This window comes from Anomaloglossus baeobatrachus, chromosome 7 (genome assembly GCF_048569485.1).
Source record: "Anomaloglossus baeobatrachus isolate aAnoBae1 chromosome 7, aAnoBae1.hap1, whole genome shotgun sequence".
In the NCBI taxonomy this organism is placed as follows: domain Eukaryota; kingdom Metazoa; phylum Chordata; class Amphibia; order Anura; family Aromobatidae; genus Anomaloglossus; species Anomaloglossus baeobatrachus.
The window spans coordinates 235,286,666-235,310,457 of NC_134359.1; the positions used below are offsets into that span (position 1 = coordinate 235,286,666).

General features: G+C 50.6%; 1 protein-coding gene across 2 annotated transcripts in view; it reads left to right on the forward strand.

Annotated features, from left to right (window-relative positions):
- The window catches only part of GSPT1 (G1 to S phase transition 1), a 65,812-nt gene that overhangs the window by 37,382 nt on the left and 4,638 nt on the right, over window positions 1-23,792 (forward strand). For both annotated transcript variants that reach the window (XM_075317956.1, XM_075317957.1), the window contains exons 4-11: window positions 9,124-9,351; window positions 9,480-9,513; window positions 9,714-9,791; window positions 11,054-11,234; window positions 13,016-13,170; window positions 13,929-14,069; window positions 22,151-22,244; window positions 23,528-23,608. In XM_075317956.1, the coding sequence (XP_075174071.1) occupies window positions 9,124-9,351; window positions 9,480-9,513; window positions 9,714-9,791; window positions 11,054-11,234; window positions 13,016-13,170; window positions 13,929-14,069; window positions 22,151-22,244; window positions 23,528-23,608 (992 nt within the window). The remainder of the gene's footprint in view (window positions 1-9,123; window positions 9,352-9,479; window positions 9,514-9,713; window positions 9,792-11,053; window positions 11,235-13,015; window positions 13,171-13,928; window positions 14,070-22,150; window positions 22,245-23,527; window positions 23,609-23,792) is intronic.

Sequence of the window (23,792 nt, forward strand, 5' to 3'; positions counted from 1 at the left end):
AGTGTTCATGTGTATTTATGCTTGTATGCTATACACTGCACTGTACGGTCGCTAGTCTTGGCTATATTCGCCATGGAATGGCTAGACTACAGCAGCAGAAAAGCAAGGGTGCTGAGGCACAGGTTTTTTTCTATGCTGCTTGTATTGCAGGTGTTGCAGTGTTCATTTGTACTTATGCTTGTATGCTATACATTGCACTGTATGGTCGCTATTCTGGGCTATATTCCCCTAGATGGCTAGTCTACAGCAGCAGAAAAGCAGGGGTGCCAAGGCACAGGCTTTCTATGCTACTTGTATTGCATGTGCTGCAGTGTTCATTTGTACTTTATGCTTGTATGATATACATTGCACTGTACGGTCGCCATTCTTGGCTCTATAAGTCGGCAGCAGCATATAAGCTACACAGGCTTTCGATGCTGTTTTTACTGCATGTGATACTGTTCCACGGCACTGAACTCCATTGTGTGCAATGCTCCCCTGGAGCACTTGGTCAGCCGGGGTCTCTACTTGACGTGGCCAAAAGAACCACCTCTCAACCCTGTCCAAGGACAGGGACGGAGTTGCAATGGGATAGAGACTTGCAGTCCGGACAGGCCATGGGCAATCTGGAGCATTGCTCCCTGGCCACCCTCATTTGGAATAAAATCGGTGCTCCGGGGGGGGTCCCAGGAGGCTCTCTGTATGATGAGGCAGACGTAGCTCATCAGGACTTTGATCCTGACACCGCTCTCACTCCGGATACACCGGATGGTGACGCCATAAGGAATGATCCTATAGCGTCCATCAATGGAATGTTGGATCTTTTCTCCCTCAGCTCCCCCAGCGGAGGAGTCAGCTTCACAGCAGGAGAAGTCCCATTTCAGTAGCTCAAACGTATATTGAGTATTGTTCTGGCCACGCTGACTTCAGAGAAGCAGTCCAGGAACACCACGCTTCCCAGATAAGCGTTTTCTCCAAACGTATTAAGGATACACGTTATCATTTTCCCCCTGACGTGGTCAAGCGTTGGACCCAGGGTCCAAAGGTGGATTCTCCAATCTCCAGGCTTGCGGCTAGAGCCATAGTTGCAGTGGAGATGGGACTTCACTTACAGATGCCATTGACAGACAGATGGACTCTGGTTGAAATCTGTCTATGAGGCTATCGGCGTGTCGGTTGCTCCGGCATTCACAGCCGTATGGGCACCCTAAGCTTTTCAGCTGTTCTTGCGCAGCTGGTCTTGAGCACATGTACATCTGTGCCGCAGGTGGTGTCCTTAACCTCGCAATCTCTGCATTGCGACTTACCCTATTAATGCTGTCCTGGAAGGACAGTCGAGGTTTCGGTCCTTCCCAGGCTCGGGCAGGTCCCAATTGTCCTCGTCCAAAAGGGCTGAAAAGCCTCAGAGGGGCTCAGCTTCCGGCCGGGCTCAATCACGCCCAAGGAAGGCAGCCGGAGGAACCGCTACCAAGGCGGTCTCCTCATGACTCTCAGCTCTCTCATCTCTCCGCATCCGCGGTTGATGGCAGACTCGCTCGCCTTTGGCGACATTTAGCTGCCACAGGTCACGGACCGGTGGGTGAGGGACAGTGTGCCCACGTGCACAGGACAGAGTTCTGTTCTCGTCCTCCGACTTGATTCTTCAGAACGTCCCCACCTCCCCACCGAGCAGATGCTCTTCTGCAGGCAGAAGGAGTGGTAATCCCGGTTCCTCTTCAGGAACAAGACACGGTTTTCCTCCAATCTGGTTGTGGTGCCAAATAAGGATGGCTCTTTCCGTTCCGTTCTGGACCTAAAACTGCTCAACAAGCACGTGGAGGCCAGGCGGTTCCGGATGATACCCTCCGCTCCGTCATTGCCTCAATGTCTCAAGGAAATTTCCTAGCATCAATAGACATCAAAGATGCTTCTCTCCACGTGCCGATTGCTACAGAGCACCGATGTTTTCCTACGTTTCGTGATAGGAAACGACCATCTTCAGTTCGTAGCTCTGCCATTCGGGCTGGCGACAGCCCCACGGGTGTTCGCCAAGGTCATGACGGCAGTGGTAGCAGTCTTGCACTCACAGGGACACTCTGTGATCCCTTACTTGGACGATCTACTTGTCAAGGCACCCTCTCAAGAGGCATGGCAACTCAGCCTGAATGTTGCGCTGGAGACTCTCCAGACGTTCGGGTGGAGCATCACTTTCTCAAAGTCAAATCTGTCACGACCCAATCACTAACGTATCTTGGCATGGAGTTTCATACCCTCTCAGCGCTAGTGAAGCTTCCGCTGGACAAGCAGTGGTCACTACGGACTGGGGTGCAGGCTCTCCTTCAGGGTCAGTCGCACTCCTTAAGACGCCTCATGCACTTCCTCGGGAAGATGGTGGCGGCAATGGAGGCGGTTCCGTTTGCGCAGTTTCATCTGCGTCCACTTCAATGGGACATTCTCCGCCAATGGGCACGGGAAGTCAACATCCCTGAACAGGAAAGTATCCCTTTCCCAGACGGCAAGGACTCTCTGCAATGGTGGCTTCTTCCCACCTCATTATCACAGGGAAGATCCTTCCTCCCACCGTCTTGGGCGGTGGTCACGACAGACGCGAGTCTGTCAGGGTGGGGAGCAGTTTTTCTCCACCACAGGGCTCAGGGTACGTGGACTCAGCAGGAGTCCACCCTTCAGATCAATGTTCTGGAAATCAGAGCAGTGTATCTTGCCCTACTAGCCTTCCAGCAGTGGCTGGAAAGAAAGCAGATCCGAATTCAGTCGGACAACTCCACAGCGGTGGCATACATCAATCACCTAGGAGGGACACGCAGTCGGCAAGCCTTCCAGGAAGTCCGGCGGATTCTGATGTGGGTGGAAGCCACGGCCTCCACCATATCCGCAGTTCACATCCCCGGCGTAGAAAACTGGGAGGCAGACTTCCTCAGTCGCCAGGGCATGGACGCAGGGGAATGGTCCCTTCACCCGGACGTGTTTCAGGAAATCTGTCGCCGCTGGGGAAGGCCGGACGTCGACCTAATGGCGTCCCGGCACAACAACAAGGTCCCAACCTTCATGGCACGGTCTCGCGATCAAAGAGCGCGGGCGGCAGACGCCCTAGTGCAAGATTGGTCGCAGTTCCGGCTCCCTTATGTGTTTCCACCTCTGGCACTCTTGCCCAGAGTGCCACGCAAGATCAGATCCGATTGCAGCCGCGCCATACTCGTCGCCCCAGACTGGCCGAGGAGGGCGTGGTATCTGGATCTGTGGCAGCTCACGGTCGGCCAACCGTGGGCACTACCAGACCGACTAGACTTACTGTCCCAAGGGCCGTTTTTCCATCGGAATTCTGCGGCCCTGAACCTGACTGTGTGGCCTTTGAGTCCTGGATCCTAGCGTCTTCAGGATTATTCCACGGGGTCGTTGCCACCATGAGACAGGCTAGGAAGCCCACGTCCACTAAGAACCACAGAACGTGGAGGATATTCTTATCCTGGTGCTCTGCTCAGGGAGTGTCTCCCTGGCCATTTGCATTGCCTACCTTTCTTTCTTCCTGCAATCTGGGTTAGAAAAAGGTTTGGCGCTCGGCTCCCTTAAAGGTCAGGTATCGGCGCTATCCGTCTTTTTTTCAGAGGCGTTTGGCACGCCTTCCTAGGGTGCGCACGTTCCTACAGGGGGTTTGCCATATCGTTCCCCCGTACAAGCGGCCGTTAGATCCATGGGATCTGAACAGGGTACTAGTTGCCCTCCAGAAGCCGCCCTTCGAGCCTCTGAGGGAGGTTTCACTTTCTAGACTATCCCAGAAAGTGGCTTTTCTGGTAGCGATCACATCTCTTCGGAGAGTGTCTGAGCTGGCAGCGCTGTCATCCAAGACTCCCTTCCTGGTCTTCCACCAGGACAAGGTAGTGCTGCGCCCCATTCAGGAGTTTCTCCCGAAGGGGTATCCTCTTTTCATCTTAATCAGGATATCTCCTTGCCTTCGTTTTGTCCTCATGCAGTTCATCGGTATGAGAACGATTTACATTTGTTAGATCTGGTGAGAGCACTCAGAATCTACATTTCCCGCACGGCGCCCTTGCGCCGTTCGGATGCACTCTTTGTCCTTGTCGCTGGTCAGCGCAAAGGGTCGCAGGCTTCTACCGCCGCCCTGGCTCGATGGATCAAAGAACCAATTCTTGAAGCCTACCGTTCTGCTGGGCTTCCGGTTCCATCAGGGCTGAAGGCCCATTCTACCAGAGCCGTGGGTGCATCCTGGGCATTACGGCACCAGGCTACGGCTCAGCAGGTGTGCCAGGCAGCTACCTGGTCGAGTCTGCACACTTTCACCAAACATTATCAGGTGCATACCTATGCTTCGGCGGACGCCAGCCTAGGTAGAAGAGTCCTGCAGGCGGCAGTTGCCTCCCCGTAGGGGAGGGCTGTCTTCGCAGCTCTAACATGAGGTATTTCTTTACCCACCCAGGGACAGCTTTTGGACGTCCCAATCGTCTGGGTCTCCCAATGGAGCGACGAAGAAGAAGGGAATTTTGTTACTTACCGTAAATTCCTTTTCTTCTAGCTCCTATTGGGAGACCCAGCACCCGCCCTGTTGTCCTTCGGGATTTTTGGGTTGTTTCGGTTACGCATGTTGTTCATGTTGAACGGTTTTTCAGTTCTCCGATATTACTCGGAGTGAATTTGTTTAAACCAGTTATTGGCTTTCCTCCTTCTTGCTTTTGCACTAAAACTGGTGAGCCAGTGATCCCACTGGGGGTGTATAGCCAGAAGGGGAGGGGCCTTACACTTTTTAGTGTAATGCTTTGTGTGGCCTCCGGAGGCAGTAGCTATACACCCAATCGTCTGGGTCTCCCAATAGGAGCTAGAAGAAAAGGAATTTACGGTAAGTAACAAAATTCCCTTCTTTCCGGACAAGCGCTTTTCTAAGCGCCTTAATGACACACGTTACCCCTTCCCCTCTGACGTAGTCAAGGGTTGGGCTCAATGTCCCAAGGTGGATCCTCCAGTGTCTAGACTGGCGGCTAGATCCGTAGTAGCAGTGGCTGACTGTTCATCGCTCAAGCCGTGTGGGCACTCCAAGCTATCTCAGCTTGTCTGTCTGAGATTAATGCGGTTACACGTACCTCTGCTCCGCAAGTGGCGTCTTTGACTTCACAGGCGTCGGCTTTTTCGTCCTACGCCATGAACGCCGTCCTGGACTCTGCTACCGTACAGCGGTAGCATCCGCCAATTCGGTGGCAGTCCGCAGGGCCATGTGGCTGCGCGAATGGAAGGCAGACTCTGCTTCCAAGAAGTTCTTGACCGGTTTGCCTTTTTCTGGCGACCGATTGTTTGGCGAGCAATTGGATGAAATTATTAAGCAATCTAAGGGAAAGGACTCATCCTTACCCCAATCCAAGCCAAAAATACCTCAGCAACGGAAAATTCAGGCGCGGTTTCGGTCCTTTCGGCCCTCAGCCAGATCCCAATCATCCTCGTCCAACAGGCCACAGAAGAGTCAGAGGAACTCTTCTGCATGGCGGTCTAAGTCACGTCCTCCAAAGACCGCCGGAGGCACCGTCTCCAAGGCGGCCTCCTCATGACTTTCGGCCTCCACAAACCGCATCCTCGGTCGGTGGCAGACTCTCCCGCTTTGGCGACGCCTGGTGGCCACATGTCCAAGACCGATGGGTGAGAGACATTCTGTCTCACGGTTACAGGATAGAGTTCTGCTCTCGTCCTCCGACTCGTTTCTTCAGAACATCTCCGCCCCCCGAGCGAGCCGATGCACTTGCTCAGGCGGTGGACACTCTGAAGACAGAAGGAGTTGTGATCCCCGTTCCCCTTCAGGAACGGGGTCGCGGTTTTTACTCCAACCTGTTCGTGGTGCCAAAAAAGGACGGATCATTCTGTCCCGTTTTGGACCTCAAATTGCTCAACAGACCTGTGAGAACCAGACTGTTTCGCATGGAATCCCTCTGCTCTGTCATCGCCTCGATGTCACAAGGAGACTTCCTAGCATCAATCGACATCAGGGATGCCTATCTCCATGTGCCGATCGCACCAGAGCATCAACGCTTCCTGCGTTTCGCCATTGGGGACGAACACCTTCAGTTTGTGGCACTGCCTTTCGGCCTGGCGACAGCCCCATGGGTCTTCACCAAGGTCATGGCATCCGTTGTGGCAGTCCTGCACTCTCAGGGCCACTCGGTGATCCCTTACTTAGACGATCTCCTGGTCAAGGCACCCTCCCGGGTGGCATGTCAACACAGCCTGGCCGTTGCTCTGGAGACTCTCCAGAGATTCGGGTAGATCATCAATTTCCCAAAGTCAAAATTGACTCCGGCCCAATCACTGACTTACCTCTGGATGGAGTTTCATACTCTCTCAGCGATAGTCAAGCTTCCGCTGGACAAACAGCGTTCGCTGCAAGCTGGGGTGCACTCTCTCCTGCGGGCCCAGTCACACCCCTTGAGGCGCCTCATGCACTTCCTGGGGAAGATGGTGGCAGCGATGGAGGCAGTCCCCTTTGCGCAGTTTCATCTGCGTCCACTCCAATGGGACATTCTCCGCAAATGGGACAGGAGGTCGACGTCCCTAGACAGGAACGTCTCCCTTTCTCTGGCAGCCAAAACCTCTCTTCAGTGGTGGCTTCTTCCCACTTCTCTGTCGAAGGGAAAATCCTTCCTGCCCCCATCCTGGGCTGTGGTCACGACGGACGCGAGTCTGTCAGGGTGGGGAGCGGTTTTTCTCCACCACAGGGCTCAGGGAACCTGGACTCTGACAGAGTCCTCCCTTCAGATCAATGTTCTGGAGATAAGGGCAGTGTACCTAGCCCTAAAGGCGTTCCATCGGTGGCTGGAGGGCAGGCAGATCCGCATACAGTCGGACAACGCCACGGCGGTCGCGTACATCAACCACCAGGGCGGCACGCGCAGCCGCCAAGCCTTCCAAGAAGTTCGGCGGATTCTGCTGTGGGCGGAGGCAACAGCCTCCACCATCTCCGCAGTTCACATCCCGGGCGTAGAAAACTGGGAAGCAGACTTTCTCAGTCGCCAGGGCATGGACGCAGGGGAATGGTCTCTTCACCCGGACGTGTTTCAAGAGATCTGTTGCCGCTGGGGGACGCCGGACGTCGACCTCATGGCGTCTCGGCACAACAACAAAGTCCCGGCATTCATGGCACGGTCTCAAGATCACAGAGCTCTGGCGGCGGACGCATTAGTTCAGGATTGGTCGCAGTTTCGACTGCCTTATGTATTTCCTCCTCTGGCAATGCTGCCCAGAGTGTTACGCAAGATCAAGTCCGACTGCCGCCGCGCCATCCTCGTCGCTCCAGACTGGCCGAGGAGGTCGTGGTACCCGGATCTGTGGCACCTCACGGTGGGTCAACCGTGGGCACTCCCAGACCGACCAGACTTGCTGTCTCAAGGGCCATTTTTCCATCTGAATTCGGCGGCCCTCAACCTGACTGTGTGGCCATTGAGTCCTGGCTACTAGCGTCCTCAGGCTTATCTCAAGATGTCATTGCCACTATGAGACAGGCCAGGAAACCAACGTCTGCCAAGATCTATCATAGGACTTGGAGGATCTTCTTATCCTGGTGCTCTGATCAGGGTTTTACCCCCTGGCCGTTTGCCTTACCCACTTTTCTGTCTTTCCTTCAATCCGGAATGGACAAGGGGTTGTCTCTCGGCTCTCTCAAGGGACAAGTATCGGCGCTATCCGTATTTTTTCAAGAGTCTAGCCAGGCTTCCGCAAGTCCGCACGTTCTTGCAGGGCGTTTGCCACATAGTCCCACCTTACAAGAAGCCGCTGGAACCATGGGATCTTAACAGAGTGCTAAAGGCTCTTCAGAAACCACCTTTCGAGCCACTGCGGGATGTCTCCCTTTCACGTCTTTCACAGAAGGTGGTCTTTCTAGTGGCAGCCACATCGCTCCGTAGAGTGTCGGAGTTGGCAGCGCTGTCATGCAAAGCCCCCTTCCTGGTTTTTCACCAGGATAAGGTGGTTCTGCGTCCGGTCCAGGAATTTCTCCCTAAGGTGGTATCCCCTTTTCATCTCAATCAGGATATCTCCTTACCTTCTTTTTGTCCTCATCCAGTTCACCAATGTGAAAAGGAGTTGCATTTGTTAGATCTAGTGAGAGCACTCCGGCTCTACATTTCTCGCACGGCGCCCCTGCGCCGTTCAGATGCGCTCTTTGTCCTTGTCGCTGGCCAGCGTAAGGGTTCGCAGGCTTCCAAGTCAACCTTGGCTCGGTGGATCAAGGAACCGATTCTTGACGCCTACCGTTCTTCTGGGCTTCCGATTCCTGCAGGGCTGAAATCCCATTCTACCAGAGCCGTGGGTGCATCCTGGGCATTGCGGCACCAGGCTTCGGCTCAACAGGTGTCAGGCGGCTACCTGGTCGAGTCTGCACACTTTCACGAAACACTATCAGGTGCATACCTATGCTTCGGCAGATGCCAGAATAAGGTAGGCGAGTCCTTCAGGCGGCGGTTGCCCACCTGTAAGAGGGAGCCGTTGTCGGCTCTTTTTATTGGGGTATTCTTTTACCCACCCAGGGACTGCTTTTGGACGTCCCAATTGTCTGGGTCTCCCAATGGAGCGACAAAGAAGAAGGGAATTTTGTTTACTTACCGTAAATTCCTTTTCTTCTAGCTCCTATTGGGAGACCCAGCACCCGCCCCTGTTTCCTTCGGGCTGTTTGTTCTTTTGTGTACACATGTTGTTCTTGTTGAATTGTTCTTTTGGTTCATGGTTTTCAGTTCTCCGAACATCCTTCGGATTGAATTTACCTTAGACCAATTTATAAGTTTCCTCCTTCCTGCTTTTGCACCAAAACTGAGGAGCCCGTGATGCACGGGAGGGTGTATAGGCAGAGGGGAGGGGTTACACTTTTTAAAGTGTAATACTTTGTGTGGCCTCCGGAGGCAGAAGCTATACACCCAATTGTCTGGGTCTCCCAATAGGAGCTAGAAGAAAAGGAATTTACGGTAAGTAAACAAAATTCCCTTCTTTACAGAGGGGGTTACATCCTGATTGAGAGAGGGTTGTCCTAGTAGTGGAAAACCTCTTGAATGGACGACCTCTAAAGAGCAGCGATACCTAGTCCTATTGAATCTATGCTGGGCAGTCGTCATTCTTTACCTTTATTCTTCTTCACTTTTCTATTTAACCCTGGTGTCTTTACAGTAGAAAATGGAGAGACAGAGATGTCTCCTGAAGAGTCCTGGGACCACAAAGATGAGCCGAGCGAAGCAGAGCCAGGAGGCGGCTTCTCGGGAGATGGGGGCTCCTCTGAAGAAGTTGCCCAAGAAATGATGGAGGAAGAGGAAGAAGTCCCAAAACCTAAAACTGCTGTTGCACCACCCGATGCACCCAAAAAAGAACACGTTAATGTAGTGTTCATCGGACATGTAGGTATGTAGACTCCGTTTTGATAGTTTTATTATTTATTTTTTGTGATGAAACTTTGCTTGTTTATTTTTGTGTTCTATGGTCATTTTTTTTTTTTTTTTTTTTTTTTAATTTTTATTTTTTTTATACAGATGCTGGAAAATCAACAATTGGTGGGCAGATTATGTAAGTAAATTACTTAATCGTTTCCAATATATTGATGTTAGTACTCTATAAAGTCTGGGTCTCCAGCTCAGACAGCAACTTTCCACGTGCGAGTATTCAACAGTTGCTGGGAGTTGTAGTTCACCATTTGGAGACCCAGAGGCTACTGCTGTAGAGGGGTCAAGTCATACAGTCAATGATAGTTACTTTTTATATTTTAGGTATTTAACTGGTATGGTGGACAAAAGAACACTTGAGAAATACGAAAGGGAAGCAAAAGAGAAGAACAGAGAAACCTGGTGAGTTACATGGTTAATACTGTCGACTAAAAACAATGTCCAAGTTCAACCACATTACATTGTGAGGGTTTTGTAGCGGGAACCTGATGTTAAATCTTGACATCCTTGTAAATAATTACAGTTGCAAAGTGTTTCGAAAAATATTACAATAGAACGACTTATGACATGCTATGTCCATCATGTGTAGTCTCCCTGGATTTGATGCGGGCTTGTATTCCGAGCCCACATCTTTATCAGCAAATGAAGGCTGAATTATTCATCCTTCCTCTAACAGTTGCGGGTGGAGCGGCGCTGCCACCCATCGCTGTTAACCTGTTAAATACCACTGTCACTGACAGTAGCATTTAGTTCACACTGGGAGGGGACGCGCTGTTCTGACCCTCATCGGCATGATTGCAGGACACTGATGGGCTGTCATGTTTGTTGTTTTTCTGTAGTGGTACTTTTAATCAAAGGTCCCTGCCCCTGGTCTTATACTCTTTCCCCCCGAAACTCTCCCCCGTGTTTTCAACTTTTATCAGAATTAGTGGACGAAAGTTAGACGTTCTGTTACAAGAACTCAATGCATCTGAGAGCAAGAACGAGGCTCTCATAGACTTGTATTGAGATTTGACATTCAGCGTTATCCATGAAACACTGGAGCTGCCGGCAGCTCACAAATCACCAGAGTCCAATTGGACCGGCGATGATAGAAGATGAAAATGCTGGAGGGTGAGTATTACAGGGGTCAGGGGACTTAAATTTAAAGCACCACTCCAGCAGTGCAATAAAAAAAACCCTTATAGTGGTGCTTTAATGATTGTCTCTGCTCTCAGACAGAGACTTATACTTCTGCATTCATAGCTCGTTGTAGTCTTATCAGTGGTGGACGCTTTCCTCGGCAGTAAGCTCAGCGCTTGCAAGCTCTTTCCTCTATTAGCTGACCAGATCAATTTAATGCCCTTGTGCTCCTCTGATGCAAAGCTCGCCAATCGTAGGGAGCGCCCTGAAGATTGAACGTGAAACAATCCCTCTGATGTATATTCAGGAATTTTCTTAAGAAAATAGTTGCTAGTTAGTGGTAGCCAATAAAAAAAAAAAAATCATTGCTGGAAAGTCTCCTCCGGAAACATGTGACTTGGGGAATCCGTAGCTGATAGGAGGCCTGAGGGCACATGTAACGTTCACTGCACCTAGGCCACGCTGGTACAGTACACTACCATCTGCTTGTACGTATTTGCTGCCTATTTTGAGCTGCATTAATATTTGTACTTTACTATCAGGTACCTCTCATGGGCTTTAGACACTAACCAGGAGGAACGAGACAAGGGTAAAACAGTAGAAGTTGGTCGTGCCTACTTTGAAACGGAGAAGAAACACTTCACTATCCTGGATGCCCCCGGCCACAAGAGCTTTGTGCCCAACATGATTGGGGGCGCCTCACAAGCAGATTTGGCTGTGCTGGTAGGTTAAATATTCTACTCTCCAGAATATCCTAGTGCTGTGTGTACTGGAGTCTGGTAAACACGCTTATCATTAATTGTTACTGTCCCTGTGTAGACAAGGTTTTCTGCAGCCACAAAACCTTGGAAATGTAATCTAGAACTCCGTCCGGTCAGCAGATCTCCTGTTCATTAGATTGTTTTTATATTATATTTTATATTATATTACATTGTTATTATTATTATTATGTTACAGTATGTTACAGTATGTTACTAGAAGGTGGCCCGATTCTAACGCATCGGGTAGTCTAGAATTTACGTATTGTATAGTTAATGTATGATTTTTGTTATATATAGATGTTGTTGTGTACAGTTACCAAGTGTTTGTGTAGGGCGCTGTAAATGTTCTGGGTGTTGGGGGGGGGGGTGAGCGGTGGTGTTTGGGTGTTGCATTGTGTGTGTTGCGTTGTTTGTGGAGCGTGTGTGTCTGCAGTGTTGTCTGTGTGTGGTGCTGTGTGTGGTGCGCGGTTTGTGTGGGGGGGGTGCTTTGTGTGTTTTGGGGTAGGTATGTTTTGTGCAATGTGTGTGTGTTGCGCGGTATGTGCGTATATTTGTGTATGCCGCTGTCTTGGGTGTTTGTGTGTGTGTGTGTGTGTGTGTCTGTGTAGGGCGGTGTTTGTGGTTCCCTGTGTGTGTGTGTTGGGGGGAGGTGTGCACCCCCATCGTGCTCTTTCCCCCATGCTGCGCACCCCCCATCGTGCTCTTTCCCCCATGCTGCACACCCCCCATCGTGCTCCATCCCCCATGCTGCGCACTCCCAAACGTGCTCCATCCGCCATGCTGCGCACTCCCAAACGTGCTCCATCCGCCATGCTGCGCACTCCCAAACGTGCTCCATCCGCCATGCTGCGCACTCCCAAACGTGCTCCATCCGCCATGCTGCGCACTCCCAAACGTACTCCATCCGCCATGCTGCGCCAGCATCAGCCTCTCTGCCCGCAGCATCAGCCTCTGTCCCCCGCAGCATCAGCCTCTGTCCCCCGCAGCATCAGCCTCTGTCCCCGCAGCATCAGCCTCTCTGTCCCCGCAGCATCAGCCTCTCTGTCCCCGCAGCATCAGCCTCTCTGTCCCCGCAGCATCAGCCTCTCTGTCCCCGCAGCATCAGCCGCAACGCTGATGTAGGCTCCACTTGTGGGGGGGGGGGGGGGGTGGGAGTACAGTACTCACCTGGCAGCCGTGACCGTGTCAGTTCGGGGAATGCGCGGGGGGGGGGGGCAGAGCTAGCGTGCATTGCGTGAGGGGGGCGGGGCGTGGCCGAGTTGCCAATGCCTGCAGGGTGCCGGGGCGAGAGGCCAATCTGTGGGGGGGGGCGGAGCCTGGGCGAGCGGCTGGCCAATCCGTGTGGGGGCGCAGCCTGGGCGAGCGGCCAATCCGTGTGGGGGGGCGAGGCCATGGCGAGCCCAGCGGCCAATCAGCTTTGTGTCACCGTAAGGACACAATTTTGGAGCATGAGAGACAGACAGACAGACAGAATAAGGCAATTATATATATAGATGTTATGTTTTATGTATTATGTATTGTATTGTTATATTATGTTTTATGTTGTGTTGGGTGTGTGTTGCGAGTGTTGGGTGTGGGGTGTGTGTTGTGGGTGTTGGGTGTGTGTTGGGTGTGGGGTGTGGAGTGTCTGGTGTGTGTTTTGTGTGTTATTTTATATTACTATAGTATTATAATAGAATATCCTTGTGTAATTCTGTACTGATAACATAGGACTTAATTGTTGTATTTTTTTTTTAACCACAGGTAATCTCTGCACGGAAAGGAGAATTTGAAACAGGATTCGAGAAAGGGGGACAGACGAGAGAGCATGCCATGTTGGCAAAAACGGCTGGCGTAAAGCATTTGATAGTTCTTATTAATAAAATGGATGATCCAACAGTAAACTGGAGCAATGACAGGTACATTTGGGATAATCTGATCTGAAAATTATGAATATATACAACCTACGGAGCCCAGCCCCCTCTGTCACAGCTAATGAATGAACAGAAGGGGTCTGACTTGGCTATTAAAGCACTAAAAAGCACAAATTAGCCAGCCTCCTTTATACATGACAAGTCATGTGCCTACATACATCTGCATCTAATTGAGTAGTCATCACAATTTGTAGAAATTTGTATAACTAGCGCTTCCAGGTACCTCTCAAGATTTGTACATTTGGGGCAAAAGTTTAGATCGGTTGAAATAAAAATGTTTGCGCCTCATGTGCCATGGCAAGATGTTATCTTCTCAAGTTTAAAGGTACAATAATCCAGTTTCCTGGCCAGATTGACTGGGTTAGCACCGAATGCGTACAGTGCCAGTCAGAAAGGGAAGAGATCTTCCCAATATCGGGCAGGTGGGTGTACTGTCAGAGCTGATTGCTGTATGGGCAGTTGCATGAAATGGGTGACAGCAGCCCATGTTATTAGTCTGTGTGCACTAAATAGACTATTTTGAGAGATTTTTTTTTTTTCCGCCTATTGCCGAGTATATGCACATAGTGATATTACTAATATCATTGTTTTGTGTTTTTTGTTGGCTGTTTCTGCTTTATAGATAAAACGTGATTATCCGCATATAGTAGAACAATGATTATGTAGCCTTACACGATATAACGAAGTATTAATGCTTTCATTATTTTTTTGCAAACTGTTGTTTTAAAACTTTTATTTTGCAGATATGAAGAATGTAAAGAAAAACTTGTACCCTTCTTGAAAAAAGTTGGTTTTAACCCTAAAAAAGATATTCACTTTATGCCATGTTCAGGTCTGACTGGGGCCAACTTGAAGGAGCCAGTGGAGTCTTGCCCATGGTACAAGTAAGTGTAAAAACACAAATTGCCTGGATTGCTGCACACCGGCTCCGCACAGGCTCATCACAAGCTCTGACTAGTACGCGCCTGTTGCACAGCAGCCACATCACTCTTTAACTAGAAGTCCCAGGAATTTCGAGCTCCATAGTGTTTCAATGGTAGAAATGTTAAATGACCCCTCTCTGGGACTTCTAGTGTTAAGGGGTGGTAGTCAACTTCCACGTACCACCATTTCCATAAGGACATTTTGTCATTGTGGTGGTATATTCTTTCCATATCCCTCATTTCTTTGTCGCTCCATTGGGAGACCCAGACAATTGGGTGTATAGCTATTGCCTCTGGAGGCCACACAAAGTATTACACTTAAAAGTGTAAGGCCCCTCCCCTTCTGGCTATACACCCCCAGTGGGATCACTGGCTCACCAGTTTTGTGCTTTGTGCGAAGGAGGCAACACATCCACGCATAGCTCCACTTTTTAGTCAGCAGCAGCTGCTGACTATGTCGGATGGAAGAAAAGAGGACACATATAGTGTCCCCAGCATGCTCCCTTCTCACCCCACTGTGTCGGAGGTGTTTGTAAGGTTGAGGTACCCATTGCGGGTACGGCGGCAGGAGCCCACATGCTGATTCCTTCCCCATCCCTTTTTACAGGGCTCTGGGTGAAGTGGGATTTACCGGTCTCCAGGCACTGAGACCGTGCTCCATCTACAGCCCCTGGAGAAGATGCTGGATGGAGCGGAGTACATCAGGGACATGGCCCTGCTTCCTCAAGGTACTCTGTGTCCCCGTGCATTTGGCGCTCACACCGCAGCATGCTGGGTGTTGTAGTGCGCCAGGGGACATCAGCGCTGCGGCGCCTGTGCCATGGCCTCATTCAGCCTCGCTGAAGCAGGCTCATTTATGGGAACTGGTCGCGCCGGCCGCTGGGACTGCGGCGCGGCTGGCACTTGTAGTGCGCCGGGGACTTCAGCGCGGCCTGCGCTTTTACGGCGGCCGCGCTGATAACTAGAGTCCCCGGCTTTTGCGGCCTGTTTCCGTTCGTTCCCGCCCCCAGACCTGCCAGTCAGGAGAGGGGCGGGACGCTGGCCGCTTCCAGTAATCGGTCGCGCCGGCCGCTGGCAGCGGCGCGGCTGGCACTTGTGGTGCGCCGGGGACTTCAGCGCGGCCCGCGCTTTTACGGCGGCCGCGCTGATAACTAGAGTCCCCGGCTTCTGGGCCTAATCTCCCTTCGTTACCGCCCACAGCCCTGACAGTCAGGGTAGGGGCGTGACGCTGCATAGAGCAGCGCTGAGAGCTGGAGTATGTTTTGCATACTCCACCTCTCTCACTGTGTGCACTGTGAATCCGGATTCCCGCACTTTCTCAGGCACGCCCACGGCTTCCTTCTCTACAAGGACGCTGGCAGCCATTAGTGCAGTTTCTGTACGATACAGAGACAAGTGTGGAAGACCCTGGCATTCTGATAGTCACACAATCGCTGTAACAGGCGTTAAGCAGCACCTGTGGTGCTAACCCCACTAGTGCAGAAGTGCACTTATAGATATGCTTGTACTATATACATTGCACTGTTTGGTCGCACGTTGTATATACCCTCCTGGATTAGGCGGAGGAGTTATCAGCATATTCTCTGTGTAAAACAAAAGTGCAGAACCACATGTTTTTCTATACAGCTGGTACAGCATGTACGGCTATACGGCCGGCAGGTCACATAGACTCCCATTATATGCACTAATGGCCAGGGGATGAGGACGGTGTCTGCAGTATTTACTGACAGTTTTTCTGAGACTATGGCTATGATACTAGAAGCCTAGCAGTCCGGACATGTCTCTCACAATATGGGCACTGTTGAATCACTGATCCATGGCCCCCCTCAGTGTGAATAACTAACAGGCATCCCAGAGTCACGGCTCTGCAAGGACGTCAGTCCCAGACAGCCTAAGTGGGCTCGCTATCAGCGGCCTCGGTTTCTCAGGGTCCTAACAGAAGGGCTCGCTGTGTAATGAGGCGGAAGTAGCGGCTCAGGATTCTGATCCTGAGACCGCTCTCAATCTGGATACACCTGATTGTGACGCCATAGTAAATAATCTTATAGCGTCCATCTATAGAATGTGGGTTATTTCTCACAGCTCCTCCAGTGGAGGAGTCAGCTTCATGTATTTTTCTGGACCACTCTGCCTTCAGAGAGGCAGTCCAGGAACACCACGCTTATCCAGATATGCGCTTCCCCAAACGGCTTAGGATACATGTTATCCCTGTCCCCTGACTTGGTCAAGGACTGGACCCAATGTCCCGAGCGGCATCCTCCAATCTCTAGGCTTGTAGCTAGATCCATAGTTGCAGTGGGAGATGGAACTGCAAAATCAAAGATGCTGCTGACAGACAGATGGATCTCTGGTCGAAAGCCATCTATGAGGCTGTCGGCGTTGGCTCCGGCATTCTCTCCCTTGGGGCACTCCAAGCTATTTCAGCTTGTCTTACACAGATTGACACGGTTACACGTACATCTGTGCCGCAGGTGGCATCCTTAACCTCTCAAATGTCTGCATTTGTTTCTTACGCGATTCAGGTTGTCCTGGACTCTGCGAACCGTGCGGCGGTAGCCTCCGCTACTCCGTGTTTTTAAGCAGAGCCTGGTCTACGCGTTAAGTGAATGGAAGGCAGATCTGCTTCCAAAAAAGGTTGCCTAACCAGTTGCCTTTCTCTGCTGACCGACTGTTTGGTGAGCGTTGGATGTAACCATTAAACAGTCCAGAGGTAAGGATTCATCCTTTCCTCAGCCCGGACACAACAAACCCCAACAGAGCAAGAGGCAGTCGGGGTTTTCGGTTTTTTCGAGGCTCGGGCAGGTCCCTTTTTTCCTCGTCCAATGTGGACTCAAAAGGATTAGAGGAGCTAAGATTCTTAGCGGGCTCAGTCTCGCCCCAAAAAAGCGACAGTCTGAAAACCCGCTTCCAAGGCGGCTTCCTCATGACTTGCGGCCTCGGTCGGTAGCAGGCTCTCCCGCCTTGGCGATATTTAGCTGCCATAGGTCAATGACACCTCCCGGCCGGGCCGCTGCTCTTCTGCAAACAGGGTGCACTCTATAGGCAGAAAGAGTGATGTCCCCCGTTCCTCTTCAGGAACAAGGTCACGGTTTACCCCAAATTCTTTGCGGTACCTATAACAACGGGCCGTTCCGTCCCGTTCTGGATCTAAAAATGCTCAGCAAGCTCGTGGACACCAGGCGGTTCCGGATGGAATCCCTCCGCCATGTCATCGCCTCAAGGTCCCAAGGATATTTCCTAGCATCGTTAGGCATCAAGGATGCTTATCCACACGTGCCGATTGATCCAGAGCACTAGCGTTTCTACGCTTCGTTATAGGAAACGAACACCTTCTGTTCGTAGCTCTACCTTCCGGCTAGCGACAGTCCAACTGGTCTTCGCCAAGGTCAGGGCAGCAGTAGTCACAGTCCTGCACTCTCAGGGTCACTCTGTGGTCCCGTATTTAGACGATCTACTTGTCAAGGCACTCTCTTAGGAAACATGCCAACTCTGCCCGAACGTTGCGCTGGAGACTCTCTAGAGTTTTGGGTGGATCATCAACTTTTTAAAGTCAGATCCGACCCCGACCCTATCGATAACATATCTAGGCATAGAGTTTCTTACTCTCTCAGCGATAGTGAAGCTGCCGCTAGACAAACAGCATTCCTACGGGCTGCAAGCTCTTCTTTAAGAACCAGTCGCACACATTGAGACGCCTCATGCACTTCCTACGTAAGATGGTAGCAATGGAGGCAGTTCCTTTCGCGCAGTTTTACTGCGTCCACTACAATGGGACATTCTCCGCCAATGGGTCAAGGAGTCGACGTCCCTCAACAGAGTCGTCGTTCTTTCTCAGGCGGCCAAGGAATCTCTACGGTGGTGGCTTCTTCTCACCTCTTGGTCAAAAAGAAGGTCCTTTCTATCCCCGTCCTGGGCGATAGTTACGACAGACGCGAGTCTATCAGGGTGGGGAGCAGTTTTTCTCCACTACAGCGCTCAGGGTACGTGGACTCAGCAAGAGTCCACTCTTCAGATCAATGTTCTTGACACAGAGCAGTGTATCTTGCCCTACAAACCTTCCAACAGCAATTGGAAAGCAAGCATATCCGACTTCAGTCGGACAGCTCCACAGCGGTGGCATACATCAACCACCAAGGAAGAACGCGCAACCGGCAAGCCTTCCAGGAAGTCCGGCAGGTTTGATGTGGGTGGATGACACGGCATCCACCATATCCACAATTCACATCCCAAGTGTGGAAACTAGGAAGCTGACTTTCTAAGTCGCTGAGGTGTGGCCGAAAGAGTATGGTCTCCTCACCCGGACGGGTTTCAGGAGATCTGGCGCCGCTGACAGAGGCCGGACGTCGACCTAATGGCGTCACGGCACAACAACAATGTGCCAGCTTCATGGCACGGTTTCACAATCATCGAGCTCTGGCGGCAAACGCCTTAGTTCAGCATTGGTCGCAGTTCCAGCTCCCTTAGGTGCCATCTCTGGCATTGTTGCCCAGAGTACTGCGCTAGATCAAGACCGACTGCGGCCGCGCCATCCTCGTCGCTACAAGTTGGCCGAGGATGTTGTGGTACTCGGTTCTGTGGTGCCTCACGGTAGGCTAACCGGGGGCACTACCAGACCAATCAGACTGGCTGTCTCAAGGGCCATTCTTCCATTTGAATTCTACGGCTCTCAACCGGATGGTGTGGCATTGAGTCCTGGAACCTAGTGTCGTTAGGATTACCTCTGGACGTGGTTGCCACCATGAGACAGGCTAGCATACCAACGTCCGCCAAGATTGACCACAGGACGTGGAAGATGTTCTTATCTCGGTGCTCGGCGCAGGGTGTTTCTCCCTGGCCGGTTGCATCGTCTATGTTTCCTTCCTTCCTGCAATCTAGGTAGGAAAATGGGTTGTCGCTCAGTTCCCTTTAGGGACAAGTCTCAGCGCTATCTGTATTTTTTTCAGAAACGACGACTTCCTCAGGTACGCACGTTCCTACGGGGAGTTTGTCTTCTCAGCACTCCGTACAAGCGGCTGTTTGAGCCCTGAGATCTGAACAAGGTTCTAATTGCTCTCCAGATGCCGCCTTTCGAGCCTTTGAAGGATGTCTCCCTTCCCGTTTTTCACGGGAAGTGGCCTTCTACTAACGTTCTCGTCTCTTAGGAGAGTTTCCGAGCTAGCAACGCTCTTATACAAACTCTCTTCCTGGTCCTTCACCAGGACAGGGTAGTTCTGCGTCCGGTTCCGGAATTTCTCCCTAAGGTGGTATCCCATTTTCATATCAATCAGGATATCACCTCACCTTCTTTGTGTCCTCGTCCAGTCCATCAATTTCAGAAAGATTTGCATCTGTTGGTTCTGGTGAGAGCACTCAGGTTCTACTTCCCGCATGGCGCTCCTGCGCCACCCGGATGCACTCTTTGTCCTTGTCGCTGGTCGGCGTAAACAGTCGCAAGCTTCCAGATCCACCCTTGCTCGGGGGATCGAGGAACCAATTCTTGAAACCTACAGTTCTACTGGGCTTCTGGTTCTCTCAAGGCCGAAGGCCCATTCTACCAGAGCCGTGGGTGCATCCTGGGCATTACGGCACCAGGCTGCGGCTCAGCAGGTGTGTCAGGCACCCACCTGGTCGAGTCTACTTACTTTTACCAAGCATTATCAGATGCATACCTACGCTTCGGCAGACGCCAGCCTAGGTAGATAAGTCATTCAGGCGGCGGTTGGCCACCTGTAGGAGAGGGCCGTTTGACGGCCCTATCATGAGGTATTCTTTTACCCACCCAGGGATTGCTTTTGGACATCCCAATTGTCTGGGTCTCCCAATGGAGCGACAAAGAAGAAGGGAATTTTGTTTACTTACCGTAAATTCCTTTTCTTCTAGCTCCAATTGGGAGACCCAGCACCCGCCCTGTTTTCTCGGGGTTTTTCTGTTTTTTCGGGTACACATGTTGTTCATGTGGTATGGTTCAGTTCTCCGATGTTTCCTCGGATTGAATTGGTCTTTAAACCAGTTATTGGCTTTCCTCCTTCTTGCTTTGGCACTAAAACTGGTGAGCCAGTGATCCCACTGGGGGTGTATAGCCAGAAGGGGAGGGGCCTTACACTTTTAAGTGTAATACTTTGTGTGGCCTCCAGAGGCAATAGCTATACACCCAATTGTCTGGGTCTCCCAATTGGAGCTAGAAGAAAAGGAATTTACGGTAAGTAAACAAAATTCCCTTCTTTAACTTAAGTGTGCCTAATGGAAGTGCTTTGAAGTTGGCACACAGAGTGCTTTATGGCTCAGTATTCCAATCTGTAGGGGCTCTTTGCTCACTGCTGGCTTTCGCATGAGGCTAGCAGTCGGGGGGTGGGGGAGGTTATTCTGTTATGAAATTGGTAATGTTAGGCCTAAGACACACTGCATGAAAATCGGAGCGAGTGGAATGTGATGAAACATCGCAGTCCACTCGGACCAATATTAGCCTGTGTGCCAGCACCCATGAGCAATTATTTTCTCAGCACTAATCGGACCGAGAAAAGTCGCAGCATGCTGCAATTGTAATGTGATACTTTTTCTCTCGCACCCATTCAAGTCTATGGGGTGAAAGAAACACCGCAGTACAGGGCAAGAATGACAATAGCCGGCAACAGAGAAGAGAGGGAGATAAATCCCTCCCTCCGATCGCACAGTCGGACCTCAGTCGCAGTGACACTCGCATGACACTCTGCTCCTGCTTTGCTGCCAACGTGAGCTAAGTGTCATGCAAGGATCGCAGTAGTCCCCGTGTGGCCCCGGCCTTATAGTGTGTAGGCACTGTAATTTCCATACAGTATAGTCTTCAAAACAAGCACTCATAGACCTGAGTGTAGTTCTTTAGCAGAAGGATTAAAATATTAAACCAGAACTGTCCGTCAAGGAGATTGTCCGGCCCCCCAGCAACAAGGAAGTGAAGAGGCTGGAGAGCGGTGTGCTGCTGATCACACATGTTGAGAATAACCGTTTATAATTTTTTTCATCCAGACTGACTATTCTATCTGTATGAGCTTGCATCATCCAGCATTCTTCACTTAAACTGTGACTACACAGTTTATGATGATTTACATCTTAGGGGGACTTTCACACTTGCGTTGTTTTCCTTCCATTACAATTCGCCCTTTTGGAAAACAGCAGAATCTGTTAACTGATTCCGCTGTTTCCCATAGACTTGTATGGTTGACAGATTGTGCCAAAAGGACCTGCGTTGCTTCCGCGTGGCGACGCTCCATTGCTTCCGCCCAGCGGGAGGAACGCCGCTTATAACGTTGTTTTGAGCAGCGGAATCCTCAGGATTTCACTGCGCATGCTTTTTTTATTTTTTTTTATCACAAACTTTATTTTGTTTCACGGTGGCAGAACGTTCAGCTGAGCGCCCGCTGGCAAGTGACCGCTCAGCTGAGTGCCCGCCCGCCGGCATGCCCGCCCGCTGGCAAGTGACAGCGCTCAGCTGAGTGCCCGCCGGCATGCCCGCCCGCTGGCAAGTGACAGCACTCAGCTGAGCGCCCGCCCGCCGGCATGCAACAATGCTCAGCTGAGCGACCGGCTGCCGGCTATTGAGAGCGATCAGCTGATCGGTCACAATAGTCTGCTGCCGGTAAAACTGTAAAGAAGAAGAAGAAAAAAAAAGCTTTCCGTTGTTTTGTACGATCCGTAGCATCCGTTGTGCCACTATATGCAACGCATCCGTTGCATCCGTCAAACAACGCAATGCTACGGAAGCCGTCCAACGCAAGTGTGAAACTAGCTTTACTAAATGCGTATGCCATGCAGGAACACTGTACCAGGTCAAGGAATGGAAGAGGATCAGATACATTGTTCATTCACTTACTAGCAGAAATCTGAATATACAAAGTCACAATCTGTATGAGAGAAGTGCAGCAAAGTGTAATGTTAGGCTGCGTTTACACTACAAAGGTGTTCTGTGCTGAGCAGTTAGTCGGGGTGTTACTACGTTATATCAGATGATGCCATTAATACATGCCCCTTATGCATCCATTTATCTTAATGATGCAAATGGTAATACAATATATATATTTTTTTTTCAGTGGGTTACCATTTATTCCATATCTTGATCACTTGCCAATCTTCAACAGATCATATGATGGACCTGTCCGACTTCCGATTGTGGATAAATACAAGGTGAGCCTAATTATTTTTCTCTATAATGGCTATTTCTTGATTTCCGTTTCTTGATTTCTAGAGGATCAAATAGAGCTGGAGATTTTTTTTTTACTGATTTTGTAATAATTACTTTAATCCAGGAACAGACTATTGCTCAATGAGGTAGTTTGAATAAAGCCCATCCATCATTATTACATAAGGCTGCGTTCACACAATGTGGTAGCACAACCATGCCCACCTGCAAGGGCAGGGAATTGCGTGGTTTGGAAAGTAAAGTCTTAATTGGGCTTTACACGCTACGATCTCGTTAATGAATTATCGTCGGGGTCACGTCGTTAGTGACGCACATCCAGTGTCATTAACGATATCGCAGCGTGTGACACTTATGAGCGACCTTAAACGATCGCAAAAGCGGCCAAAAATCATTTGCCGCGGAGAGGTCGTCCTGAAATAAAAAAACGTTTTCTGCTTATTAGCGAAGTTGTTCGTCGTTCCTGCGGCATCACACATCGCTATGTGTGACACCGCAGGAGGGACAAACATCTCCTTACCTGCATCCACCGGCAATGAGGAAGGAAGAAGGTGGGCGGGATGTTACGTCCCACTCATCTCCGCCCCTCTACTTCTATTGGACGCCTGCCACTGTGACGCCACACGAACCGGCCCCTTAGAAAGGAGGCGGTTCGCCGACCAGAGCGACGTCGCAGAGCAGGTATGTGCGTGTGACGCTGCCATAGCAATAATGTTCGCTACAGCAGCGATCACCACATATCGGCCGTACGCCGTGGGCAGGTGCTATCACGCTCGACATCGACAGCAAATGCTAGCAATGTCGCAGTGTGTAAAGCCCACTTATGTGTTACCGCTCTAACTTAAGCTGTCATTGGTGAGCGTGACTGATGGCCGCATACAGCAGCTGCTATTGCGACCTGTTGCAAAATGATGGACACTGCATGTATAGCCAAACATGCCCAGGTCACTTACCAGGGTCCTATACATATTCATGACTTTTGGACATGTGCTGAAATTTGGGTTTGGTGTATTAAATAGGTTTTCAATTTGTGTCTTTGCTCACTTGCAATATGGGGTTCTATATGGATATGACCTAAATGTCTGAACTATACCTCCATTATTTTTCCCCTGTTTATTAATTGATCTACACAAACTGGATGCCGGCTGTGTTATACAGCCAGCGTCTTCATCCCAACTGCAGTATTCGGAGCTGATAACTCAAAGGTTGCGGTATTTAAAGTGTGTGATCGAAGAGGGGGCTGCTTATTCTATTTTATTTTTTTTATTAGGACATGGGGACAGTGGTTCTAGGGAAACTAGAATCTGGCTCAATATGCAAAGGACAACAGCTTGTCATGATGCCAAACAAGGTAATTTAATGTCTGGATGTGTTCTGTGCTTGTATAGAAAGACTATAAATTGACCAGCGCTCCTTTTCACAATTGCTTGGCTGTTGATATAACTCCCTTAGGACAGAATGAGAAGAGTTGCTCGCCCCCGGCCTCTGCCTGAAGTGTAGTAGTAGTTTCTCCTCCCTCCTCTCGTTGTAATATG